Source organism: Lynx rufus, unplaced genomic scaffold (assembly GCF_022079265.1).
Source record: "Lynx rufus isolate CCGP_SWC_20201006 ecotype Redwood Valley unplaced genomic scaffold, mLynRuf1.p SCAF_6, whole genome shotgun sequence".
Taxonomy (NCBI): Eukaryota; Metazoa; Chordata; class Mammalia; order Carnivora; family Felidae; genus Lynx; species Lynx rufus.
In genome coordinates this window covers 47,860,676-47,873,874 of record NW_025814878.1, presented here as the reverse complement: position 1 = coordinate 47,873,874, position 13,199 = coordinate 47,860,676, and the positions used below count along the sequence as shown (strand labels likewise).

Sequence of the window (13,199 nt, the reverse complement as noted above, 5' to 3'; positions counted from 1 at the left end):
CATTTTATTTTCTATAGGAAAGAAAGTTTCTGCAGGCCTTCTTCCTTTGAGAAAAATTTTCATCAAACATTTTCAAAATCCTTATTCTTTACATATCTATAGTTTTCTATTTATTCCATATTACGGAGAGTACAGAGTGGTACATTTAAAATAAAAAATAACTCAAAACTATCTGCCTTCCTGGGCACCTGGCTGGCTCAGTCAGTGTAGCATGTAGCTCTTGATCTCAGTGTCATGAGTTCATGCCCCGTGTTGGGTGTAGAGCTTACTTGAAAACAAACAAACAAACAAAACAAAAACCACCTGTTTGCCTTACAATAATTCCAACATTGACAAAGTTTAAGACATTACACAATGTCCCAGCCAGAGTTTAAAGTTCTAATTTCTTTACGTGATCTTATCTTGAGTTTGATTTGAGGTGATTTTATTAAGAGACACATAGTTCTAATTAGAATTAGTTGGGCTTAGGGGGCGAGGTATAATTTAATTACAGAGTTGGTTAATTTTAGTGATGAATAGCAGACCTGGGATGGTGCTCTAGGTACAACTCCTTTTTCACAGCTTTCTCCTGATCTGGGTTTCTTTTGCAGTCTCAAAAGCCAACTTGCAAGAAAAGGATACAGAAATAGAAGTAGACGAAGTCTTTTGGAATACAAGGATCGTACCGATTTTGCATGAATTAGAAAAGGGTAAAAAAAAAAAAGTTTGTTTTAAATTGAGAATATCTGTAGTTATTTATATGTTCCCCATTGCACTGATATTTTTAGTATGCTTTGACTACCATTTCTGTGAACATGTTCAAAAACAAATGGAGTTATCTCTTTATTCACCTAATAATGTATATATGAAGTACATGCAAACCTAATTTTTAGTGACTAAAAATTACACTTTAAATGCTGGAAGAGAGCTTACTTCTAAAATCCCCCATGGAATATAAACGAATTCATCACCTTCTATCCGCCCAAGGAAATGCTGGTTTGAACTCTCCAGGGTGACAGTTAATACATGAAAGTGAAAGATTAAAACAGATTTCAGGCCCCTGAAACTTTGACTAAGTCTCATAGACTGGCATCTGTGGCAGGTGTGCCGATGGTTTTCTAGATCCAAAGGTGTATTTCCTACTCTTGTAAGGCTCCCACACCTGTTGGGAATGCCACTCAGAGCTGGAAGCAACCTGGAGTGCGCCCAGCCCTCATACTCTGAAGTGTCCCAGCAGTAAAGGCCGGTGATCAGTGGGTCTCTGCAAAAGGTGACCTGTGGAAAGGTTGTCAGGAGCATGACCCCTGCCGTCTCTCCTTCGCGGCTCCTTAGGGATTCCATTTCTGTAGTGAAAATGGGCTCCCTCTGGAGCTGTAGTCACGGCTCCGGGCTAAGCTCAGCAACTGGCACACACACACAGTAGGCCCTCACCAGGCATTGTGGAATGAGTGCTCCGTGGAGGAGCAAACCACAGGATAGCCTTGGGAAGAGGACCTCAGAGAAGCAGGGTAAGTAAGTCCTCCCCAGCAAGCAACGAAGTCATGTAAAAGACCTACTTCCCAAAAGGTTCGAATGGCCTCACGGCTCCTTGGCTCCCTGTTGTACTTGGCTGTGTTTGTGGTTCATGCGGGAGCCCTGGGCAGGGTTTCTGGCTCCGGTGTTGCTACTAACTAAGCCTGTGGCTGTGGGGGAACCACCTAATCTCTGCACGGCAGTGTTCTCATGCCAGGTGATGGTGGCTTAGACTGGACCATCATCTCTGTCCACTGCAGCTCAAAACCACTGAGTGATGACTTTCCTCCCTCTGCAGCTACTAATTTTCACCCTCAGATTAGCGAGCCAGCCTAAGTTTGGGCCCTTTATTTTAGGAGATGTGTGCAAAAACTAGTGACAAGAGCAATCAGTCTGGGCAAAGGTTAAAAAAGGAGAACATGCTAGGGAGAGCACAGTAGGAAGAGTGGCCTGTGGCATGAAGGCCTGTCTCAGAGGAAGTCTTCAGTCTGGAAGATTTTACGAGAGTTCTGAGAACACCAACAGAGAAAATTGAACTGGAGTTTGGGATTTGAAATGTGGGTGAATCTGCCTTCTCGGAGGATTGTTGGCCCTGAAGTATGGCATCTCTCCCTCTCCCATATGCAACTTTAAGAACAGTACATGGGGGAAGGACTGGGTTACTTGAGCTTTTGAGCATCTTTCTTTCTTCCTTCCCCTTCCATCCATCCTTCCTTCCTTCCTTCCTTCCTTCCTTCCTTCCTTTCCTCCCTCTCTCTCCTCCTTGCCCTCTCCCCCTCCCTCCCTCCCCCTCTCTCTCTTTCTTTTTCCCTCCCCTTTCCTCCTCTCCCCTCCTCTTCCCTTCCTTTAATTCTTATTTTCCTTTTTATTTTTCCATAATTTGAGTTATAGAAAAGTTTCAAGAATAGTACAAAGAAATCCTGTATGTCCTTACCTCAGATTTCCCAAATATAAATGTTTTACCACATTTACTTCATTATTCTCTTTCTCTCTTCCCCCCTCTTGCTCTCTTTTTCTCAGTGTCCCCCCCACCACCACCACACACACATAGGCATTGTTTTTTTTTCCTTTTTTGAACCATTTGAGAACAAATTGCCAACGCGATGTCCCATATCCCTAGGACTCTGGCACACATTTTAAGAAACAAGGACATTCTGTTACATATCTGCAAATTATCCTACAATGCTATACAAACCATATTCAGAGTTTGCCAGTTACCCTAATAATTTCCTTTATAGAAAAAGCAAATCCCGGATCATAAGTTCAAGTTATTTGTCATAGCTCTTTCATGATCTTGACATATTTGCCAATTATTTTATAGACTGCCCCCACAAGCTAGTTTTCTCTGGTATTTTCTCACAGTTAGACCCAGACTAGGCATTTGGGGAAGGTGTGTGGCATGAGTACTGCTGTGTCCTTCTCAGTGCATCATAGCAGAAGGCACATGATGCTGATCCGGTCCATTACTGGGGGTATGAACTTTGATCACTTGGGGACGGTGGTATCTAGGTTTTTCCACTGTGAAGTTACTGTTTTCTCCTTTGCAATTAATAAGTATCTCATGGGGGAGAAGTTACTTTGAGGCTACATTGCTTTCTGTTACTTATCAAACTTTCACCCACTAGCTTCAGCCCTTTGAGAATCTTGAAAGCTCTTAAGTTCAAGTTGTCTTTTGAGGCTATATGGCATTTATTACAAACCAACTGGTGTAAAGTTAATTTGATCAACAGTTTAAAATTTGACCCATGAGCCTTTCCTTTTTAACTTATTTTAAGCTAAAACAGCTACTCCTAGTTGAATGCCCCATGCTGAAGAGTTTGCAGAGGGAAGTATTAGACAAATGCCTTGAGGTCTACCCTCTACCAGAGAGTGGTCCACGGCCTGGACTTGGGGTTTGTGAAGAAACTGCCAGTAACAGAAGAATCAAACAACAAAACAAAAGCGTTCTTACAATAGAGCTCAGGTTTTCCCCTTTATTTAAAGTTAGTCTAAGTCATTTCCCAAAAATTCATTTATTTAAGTGCATAACTGAAAGGCATTGAAGGTTACTGAGCTATTGAGGTTTAAAATTTTTTCTTAGATGTTATTGTTGAAAAGAGCTAAAAATGGCCTGAGTCATTTCCTTCTTCAGGCACACACTTCCTCTATGTGGGCTTTTAAGAGCACATTATGGTATTTATTTAAGATTGGTTTCGTAATTTTAAATTCTGTGATGGAATCTACCAGATAATATTTTTCAACTGAATATCTTAGACCTTGGATTCTTATATTTCCCCTCATATTCCATTTTGTGTGGTAATTTTCTTCCTTTATGCCTATTGGTATGGATACCACTTTCAAAAATTGTTGCCCTCAGACTTCTAACTATAAAACAAGATGTTCTAGGTTTCTCCTATTTTCCAACTAATGCCTTTTTTTTTTTTACTCTCCCCTCTCTTGTAATAACCACCTGTAAATAATGGTGGGTGAGGTGACATTTTGAGATTTTGTTCCATTTGAGCCCTCTTTTCTCAGATAATGAGCATTGTTCTCAGAGAAAAACATTGATCATTGTTTTCATCAACAGATATATTAGAAAGCCAGTATATATGAAACTATGTTATAGATTGTCAGTACAGTATTCTCATTGTACCATGCTCTGTTGATGCAAAGATATGTACAGTATTCTCATTGTACCATGCTCTGTTTGATACAAAGATACAAAGACACAATTCCTACTCACTTAGCATGGCATCTGTTTGAGAGCACTGGGCATATAACACAACACTCGTGTGTATGTGGAAAAAAAAAAAAACAGGCTACAGAGTAATGTTTGTTGAATGTAGAAGGCTGCGACTTTTCTGGAGGAGCCAGAATATAAACAGAGCCTTAAAGGACCAAAATCAGTAGGAATGAAGATGAGGAGAACATTCTAGGCCAGTGGAACTATGCCACAAAGGTTTGGAGGCAGAGACACAGTGCCGTGCTTCGCTGAGACTGAACCAACCAAGCACTGTGAGGTGGAAAGCATTTGGAACAAAGCAGACCCAACTGGAATAGGTGCAATTCATTCTTTACTGCACTCTTTGAAAGACTGTGTGTTCTAGATAAACTGACCGATGAGTAAATAAGTCAACATTATAGGGGGTGGATCAACAAAAAGGAAAAAAAAAGCAGGTCGATGGAAATTACAAGAGAAGGGGAAAAAAACATTCAGGGATTTGAAGATGTTCTGGGAAATAACAACGGGGTTTTATACTTACACTGTGTTTGACACACTTGAAAGCTTGACCTTAATTAGTAAGTGCCGCTTTACTCTCTTTGCTCTGACAGAAGAAAACATTGAAACAATTTGTGCTGCTTGCACACAACTTCATCACGCTTTAGCGGAAGGAAACATGCTTGGAAATAAGTTTAAGAGAAGAAGTATTCTCCTGAAGACCCTATATAAACTAGTTGATATTGGTTCAGACTTGCTCAGCCTTAAACTTGCAAAACTTATTCTAGCAGTAAGTTTTTCTTTCCTCTGGTCTAGTAGACTGTAGCACTTAAAAGTTTTATCTAACGCTTTGTTTGTAAATATTACAAAGAAGATTAGAAATGCAGTGTGTTCCTTTAGAAGCTTGAAAAGAAATTAAGGTAATAAATTGACATCTCAGAATTTGGGAAGTACTATCTAAGGAACTAAGGCTGAGTACGTGGAAAATGCTCAAATAAACGCTTACATTTGGACTGTGGCTAAGCTTCAAAAAAAGGTGACAATAGGCAAATACATGCAAAACAGCTTGTCAAGTAACTTGAGATCAGTATCGGAGCATGCAGGCTGTGGTTTCTGCCCCATGGTTTCTGCTCGGTGCTTGATTCTGCTACATGATTTAATAAATAACTTAGGATAATGTGGGCCATGGACACAATGGCCAGGTGCTTTATGAACCAGTATGAAACAGAGAAACAGCTGCATGTGGTCATGGGAAGGTGGTAACAGAAGGCTCCCGTGAGGTGTTAGAAGAAAAGGCCAGACACCAAATAAAAGTCTGTAGAAACTCTGTCTCGAACAAAATGATATCATTGTTTGAGGGGAACGCTTTGTTGCCACAGCCATAAACAGTTGGAAACAAAAGATAAGACACAGTTATTATAGAATGTTCTAAAAGAGCCGCTAAAACAAATGAATGAAGCTTTGTTGACCTAGTTTCATAAAAGTGATAGCTATTATGTTAACACCCATAATTCATATAATTTAAAATCTGAAAGTACACAGGGAAGGTAAGCATTGGCATACTTAGAGTTTAGTAAGAGTGCCCGCCGTTCCTTAGTTTGATGTCTTTGATGAAGCAGAATATTCTGACTACGTACTCTATGTAATTTTTTGAAGAAGCTACATTCTTATTCAGCTGTCATCAAAAACTATTCACCCTCTTGTAAAAAAAAAAAAAAAACAAACTGTAATATGTGACTCAGAAAGTAGCATTTCTTTGAAATAGTGATTTCAGCAGTATTTTAATCCCCTCATTGAGGATAACTGGTCAATCAGTTTTAATGAAGCAAAAAGAGCATAAGCCACAGAGATAATTCAAGTCAAAAGTTGTAGGTAGACTATATATGTTAACTAACTGGAATTTAAACATAAGCTTGAAAAAGAAAAGAAAAAGTTGTAGGTAGAGGCAAAAAGATATCTGCCTGCTTACCCTGTTTCCTCTCTCTGACCCTGGGTTTGGGGTACTCCCTTGGCCCAGGAGAGCCCCTGTGAGCTGGAAGCCTCTACAGTGTAGCTGCCCCAAGATGCCAGCTGCTGAGGGATTGACTGCCTTTGGTTTTTCATCTGGATCCTAGACGTTTTGCTCCAAACCAAGCCAAAAACTAGAGAGAGGAGGAGGAAAATGCCACAAATTAATCAGTGCTTTGCCGAGAAAATATCATTTTGGTTATAAAAGGTGCCATTCAAATTAATTATACACATGACACAATTTATTTTAGGGCAAAGGGCTAAGTGATTGCCAGGCAGCGATCGCGTTCTGAACCAAATTTGATTAGATAAGGCTCTCTCTGTGACATTGACTGCCTTGCTGAATCAGAGTCAAGACTGGCCAGGCTGCACTCCAGAGTGCGGAGATGGGCAGGTTGTTCCTTCTGATTAACTATAGAACCAGGTCAGGAGGGACTTCCAAGGCCATCAATCCCAACTTCCCATCTGCTACCTGAATCTCCCCTAATGTTCCAAGCAAGACACCGTGTTGGAATTCTATGTAAGTTTTAAAAAGGCCACATCATAAAAAGCTGTCGAAAAAGCAAATAATAGTAATAATAAAGATATATGGAACCAAGATGTTTTTAATATCTTCTCTAGTGTCTGCCAATATTTTACCTACCAGTGTAGTGTTACAATTCAGACATTTAAAATTATTTATAGTTAAAAAAACTTGGTGAGCATAATGTCAGTTTTTCTGATTTCTTGCCTTGTTTTTCTTTTTGGTTAAGTAAGTTGGGGGGTTTGCCAGACAGTGATTTTAATTTTAACCTTTGTGTCAAAAGATCTTTCTGGAGCGCCTGGGTGGCTCAGTCGGTTAAGCGTCTGACTTTGACTCAGGTCACGATCTCGAGGTCCGTGAGTTCGAGCCCCGCGTCGGGCTCTGGGCTGATGGCTCGGAGCCTGGAGCCTGCTTCTGATTCTGTGTCTCCCTCTCTCTCTGCCCCTCCCCCGTTCATGCTCTGTCTCTCTCTGTCTCAAAAATAAATAAAGGTTAAAAAAATTTAAAAAAAAAAGATCTTTCAAAAATTTATCAGTCTACATTAAGAGATTTTTTAGGGGCACCTGGGTGGCTCAGGTTAAGTGAATTGGTTAAGTGTTTGACTTTGGCTCATGTCATGATCTCATGGTTCGTGGGTTCGAGCCCTGCATCAGGCTCTGCATTGACAGCACAGAGCCTGCTTGGGATTCTCACTCTCCCACTCTCTCTCTCTCTCTCTCTCTCTGCCCCTCCCCCACCCCCCCAAAAAATAAACTTTTAAAAAAAGATATTTTTTAGTACAAATGTATACACAATAAATGCAGCTATATTCAGGAGGGGGGAAAATCTAGTTCTCTGTACAGGGGGGAGAAACAGAAAAAAAAAAAAAACCAAAAAACACCAATATGTCAACAGTGATTATGCATAGTAAGTAGAATTATAAGTGTTTTTAAACTTCTCTTTAGTTTTCCAAATTTGCTTTATAGAGAAAAGACTGCAGTCTTGAATGTAAGAAATAAACTACCCACTGTAAGAACTTACTTTGTGCCAGGGGCCCTTGACCCTGGGGATCCAAGTGAATGAAGTAGCCTCTGCCCCTTCCTGGCTGGCACTGTGGCAGGAGAGATTCTGCTAAACGCAGAAAATGCCCAACGGGGAGGATGAGTACTGGGGGCCAAGTGCACTGCACAGGAAAGGGGATGGACAGTGTGGGGGAAAGAGCTGTTTCATGTGAGGTTGTCTGCGCTCCTTGCATGCAACTTAGGATTACTTTTTCATGCTCCAGAGTCATAATTTTACAGTGATCAAAAGAGAAGGTATAGGAATGCACTTTGAAAGTAATTTGACCTTAGAGCAGACTTGGAAATTGTAGACTGACTGTTTGATTGATTGATTTTTTTAATGAAAACCCTGACATGAGTTGTTGTAATTTTTCCTCTGTCACTTTTCACTAAAAATGTAAGACTTGGGTGGGGGGCGGGGGGTGAGGTTAGTTGTATTCATTCATTCATTCATTCATTCATCAAGTTTTATGTTATGTTATTTTTAAGATTATTTATTTATTTTGAGAGGTGTGGAGGGGCAGGGAGAGAGAGAATCCCAAGTAGTCTCCGCACTGTTAGTGTGGGGCCCCGCGCAGGGCTCCAACTCACCAACCACGAGATCATGACCTGACCGGAAATCAAGAGTCAGACGTTTAACTAAGCCACCGAGGGGCCCTGTTCAACAAGTTTTATTAAGTACACAACACGTGCTACATATCACAGTGTCATAGGGGACTGTTAACTGATTAAAATGTATTCCCCTTGTTGTGATGAGCACTGGGTGCTATATATAAGTGATGAATTGGTAAATTCTACACCTGAAACCAATTTTATCAAATTTGTTAACTAACTAGAACTTAATTCAAACCTTAAAATATATTCCCAAATACCAAGGACAATATATATTTCCATTCATTTAGAATTTCTTTCTATTTTCTTTATCAGTTTATTTTCTCAGTTTTTAAATTATTTTTTAAACACCTAAGCATTAAAATTTTTTGTTTAATTTCCGTTTCCTTTTTCCTCCTGAGAACAGAAGGAATCCCCATCCTGCCATGTGTTAACAGTTTGTGAGGCTTCCACAAGGCAGCTTCTCAGACTTGCATGTGCACTGGATCCCTGGGCAGCTTGTTAAAATGCAGATTCTGATTCAGCAGCCGCTGGGTGGGGACTATGAGTCTGCACTTCTGATACTCACCCAGATTCCTCAGGTGCCAGATGGAAATGACAACACCTAAAGTGCAAGGTGGCTCTGAGGTAACACGTGGAGGGGCCCAGTGCAGGGAGGCGCATGGAGGCCACTCTCTGGATAAATGCTTCCATCCCTCTGCCCCTCCGGCACAGGGCTGGCCATGTTCGTCCTTGTGCTTCAACAGTGAACAGCACTGTGCTTGATACACGGTAGGAGCCCATTAGTATTTGCGGATCAAGCACAGAATGAATCTTTAAAAACATGTCTGACAAATCCCATTATCTTTTTTTTAACGAACTGATGTTGAAGATAATTTTAAGGATACTTTTTAATGATAAAATAATGACCCATATGCCATCCTTTTCACACAGATATTTATTTAGATGACCTCATTCCTACTAACATCTTTTACATTCTTGCAATGAGGGCACATAATATTTCCATTTTGCAGTAGGTTATAAATGTCTTTTTTTAACGTTGTGTTCACAGTTACACTTTTTATGACTGCTCAATATGAGTAGTATTGATGTTCCACGGTTTATTAAACTATTTCCTAATATCACTTAGGATGTTTTTTATTTTTAATTTTCACTACTTTAGAGAGACATACAGCTGATTGAGACCATTTGATGTAGTTGGTCCCCCTCTACTGTGCTTATTTGACGTATACTTTATTTCCCCTGTGCTTAATTTACTTGAATGTTTTTCTATGGTTTAGAAGGTAATTTTAAGCTTTGAACATTACACGCCATTATCTCAAAGCATTACAGGAATAGCCTTAAAAATGAATATATAGGTATTATCTAATCAAAGAGTATTGCTTTTTTGGTTTTCTTGTATTTAAATGATAAGAATTGTACTTTCCCCCGTCTAGGTATTCTTTTCTAAGTTAATTCAATCTGAATTTTGGTATCTGTGTTCCTTTACTCTTGTACGTTAAAGCAATCGCCCCATTTAGTTAAGTTTCTCAACATCCTCCCCGCTTTTATCCTCACATACTCTTTAAAAAGTAACTAATAACCACATATGTAAGGATGAGACTTTATGAACTGAGAAATAAAGGCTTATCATTAAAGCATGCTTACGCTAAAGATCATTTATATTGAATTTACCATAAATGAGTTAATTAAATACTATAGTTGGCAAGTTTGTAGCCTAAACTTAGAATTCTTCTTTACATTTTAAAAATACTCCTACAGCACTTTTAAAATAGATGTGCGTGTTAAAAAATTACGGCGCGTCTTTATTTCCCTCTGCGATAAAAACATAAGTGTTTCCTTTCTCCGCAGCTTAAAGTGAGTAGAAAGAATCTTCTTAATGTCTGCAAACTTATATTCAAAATTAGCAGAAGTGAGAAGAATGACTCTCTGATTGAAAATGACAGCATTCTGGGTGAGTATCACTCAGCACCACCACCGAGTGAATGTCGCACTTGAGTGTGAATGAGAAGTTTGGGGAGCAAAGTTCTCACTAATGGTGGCTAGAATATCTTTATTTTCTACTAATTCCAGAAGCGATGCGATGCCTATTGTTGCTCTGTCCGTCTCTGTGTTTTCCACATTCCTTTGAATGTATCCTCGTTAGCTATTTGTTTTAAATGTCTGTATTAACATCATGTGACTATCAAGTGTTGCCTGTTTAAAAATTCATCTCCTGGTCTTGGATTGACTGTCAGACAAAATACACTTAATGGCATTTAACATAATTGGAATTTTTGGTCTTTTGATGTAGTAGAAATGACAAAAACTTGGAAGACAAACTGGAAGACAGGTGTTGTAGGCATTTGACATCAAAGTGTCTCAAATGTGTTTCAAATATGTAGGTAGAGAAATTTTATTGCCCTGTAGCTAGCTACATAATGTTTAAATAGCTAATAATGTTTAAATCTTAAACATTAAATAATTAAGATACTTCAATAGTTATCTAAATAGAAATCTTTTATGAATTAGTATTGCTGATCGACGGGAAGGCAGCGGAGTTCTTTTTTTGCAACATAGGATAAATGACCTCTTTTTTTGACCTCAGCAGACAGTTTTTGAGAGAGACAGAGACGGAATGTGAGTGGGTTAGGGGCAGAGAGAGAGGGGGACACAGAATCCGAAGCAGGTTCCAGGCTCCGAGCTGTCAGCACAGAGCCTGATGCGGGGCCCGAACTCATGAGCTGTGAGATCATGACCTGAGCCTAAGTCAGATGCTCAACCGACTGAGCCACCCAGGTGCCCCAAGAATGTGTTCTTATTTATATATTAATTATCCCATCCTTTTGCTGTTACTGTTATTACAGAGATTTGTCTTTGCTACATGTAAGCTTTCCTCTTTACATCACATGAGTAACCCTTAACAAGCATCTGTATGTAGGTTCTCACTAACATTTTAGAAATTATGTTTGGTGTTCACATGCAAGTGCTTTAAAATGTCTCTCTCCAGCTGTTATACATTTGTCATAATTCATCTTCTTGACAGAATCATTATTGGAGGTCCTGAGAAATGAAGACCTGCACACTAACACTGAAGCTTTTTTATACTGTATGGGGGCTATCAAATTCATTTCTGGAAACCCAGGATTTCTCGATGAAATGATCAGCAAAGGTGCTGTGGAAATATTGGTGAATTTGATAAAGCAAATCAATGAGAACACCAGGAAATGTGGCACATGTCTGCCTAACTCAGGCCACTTGTTAGTCCAAGTGAGTATTTTACTTGAAAAGGTTATATGTGTAAAATTAGTTTTTATGTTACCTAACACTAGTTACCTGCCAGGTGTAACAGGTAACAAGGGGGCTGTTACCTAGTCAGGTGGGGGTGCCTGGCCTTGGGGTTCAAGAACAGCAGCCACTGCTCCACCTCTGCCCCACTGTGTGCCCATTTTCCCTGGAAAGGCCACTCCATGGCTTTTCACCAAACAGCTCTCTGTGTGGCTTTGAAATCCATTTCCGCTACCCTGCAGAGAAAGTAGGCCTGAGACAATAAAAAGTAGCCTCTCTCTGCAAAACAATTGCATGCTATTACCAGAATTTTAACATGCAGAGTTTTAACTTTTAGAGCTTCAAAGACTGAAGATTGTTCATGGTAGCTAATGTCACGGATCTCGTACCTCCAGTAAAAAGCAGAAGTTAACAATACTGGGGTGTGGAGATGACCCACAGGCCTGAGACTATAAGCATGAAGGTTAGCAAAACTAGATCTGTTTAACATGACCAGGGGCAAGAAAAAAGAGATTTGTTCCGTGTTAGTTTTATTACTTCTTTTGTGGCAGATTAAATTTCATAGTTAAATTATTTTCATTGGAGCTGCTTCAGCTCTCATGTTCATTTTTAGATGAGATTTTACTTTTTAATAGGATTTGTATATCAGATAATAGCATCTTTGATGTAATACTTCATGAGATTTGAAATGTGCCTGCCAATTAATGAAGATTGATTGAGCACTCAGGGTGCTGGCAGCTTTGGGGAAAGTGTGTTAAAAATTAGATTTGAGCCCTGCCTTAAAGATGCTTAAAGTGTTTATGATGATCATTAATTTTGGACTTTGTGGTCTGTCTCCATTTTGAAAAAAGATTAAGAAAACCCCTTTTAGTCGTGAATGATTCAGAATTATATGGGATGAGCCATCTTTTGTCTAGGGAGGCTTAGAAACATTATTTTCTTACTGCCAGTGTTATTGAGTTATTCAAAAGTTTTCCTCAATGAAAATAATTACTTTGGTTATATAATTATTATATTTCCTTATTAAAATGCAAAAAAAGTATCAGGAAGAGTGTAAAATTGCCTGAAATATTTTTACCCTGAGATAATACACCTCCAGCATTTTAGCAAACATTTTCCCATGCATTTTATGTATATATACTTACATATGCATAATTTTATATAATTCTTACGTTTTTATCATGAACCATCTTATTTTTAATAGCTATTCTCACTTATTTTCCCTTATTTTCCATTACCCTCTTCCTTCCTCATTTCTCCTGTTCCAACCAGTTATTGTCCACACTGATGTGCTCAGTACCTTTTAATGCAATCATAGGTTTTCAAAAATGGGATATTCTATGCACTTCTCTGTTCTCATTTAACAATACATTGTAAGAACCCCTTGGAGACTTATTTTACTTTTTTTTTAATGACTGCACAATATTCTGTGATAAGGATGTACCTCAAATTCTGAACTGTTCTCCTTTTGGGATATTCACTCTTTTTAATTTTTATGCAATGGCTTTTAGAATTCTTGTCTGATTAAAAAATCTCTTTCCAACCCATTTATATACACATA

General features: G+C 39.0%; 1 protein-coding gene across 1 annotated transcript in view; it reads left to right on the top strand.

Annotated features, from left to right (window-relative positions):
- ARMC2 (armadillo repeat containing 2) overlaps positions 1–13,199 on the top strand; it is a 95,134-nt gene that overhangs the window by 35,493 nt on the left and 46,442 nt on the right. The window contains exons 6-9 of the mRNA XM_047102467.1: positions 591–689; positions 4,804–4,979; positions 10,223–10,325; positions 11,397–11,620. Coding sequence (XP_046958423.1) covers positions 591–689; positions 4,804–4,979; positions 10,223–10,325; positions 11,397–11,620 — 602 coding nt within the window. The remainder of the gene's footprint in view (positions 1–590; positions 690–4,803; positions 4,980–10,222; positions 10,326–11,396; positions 11,621–13,199) is intronic.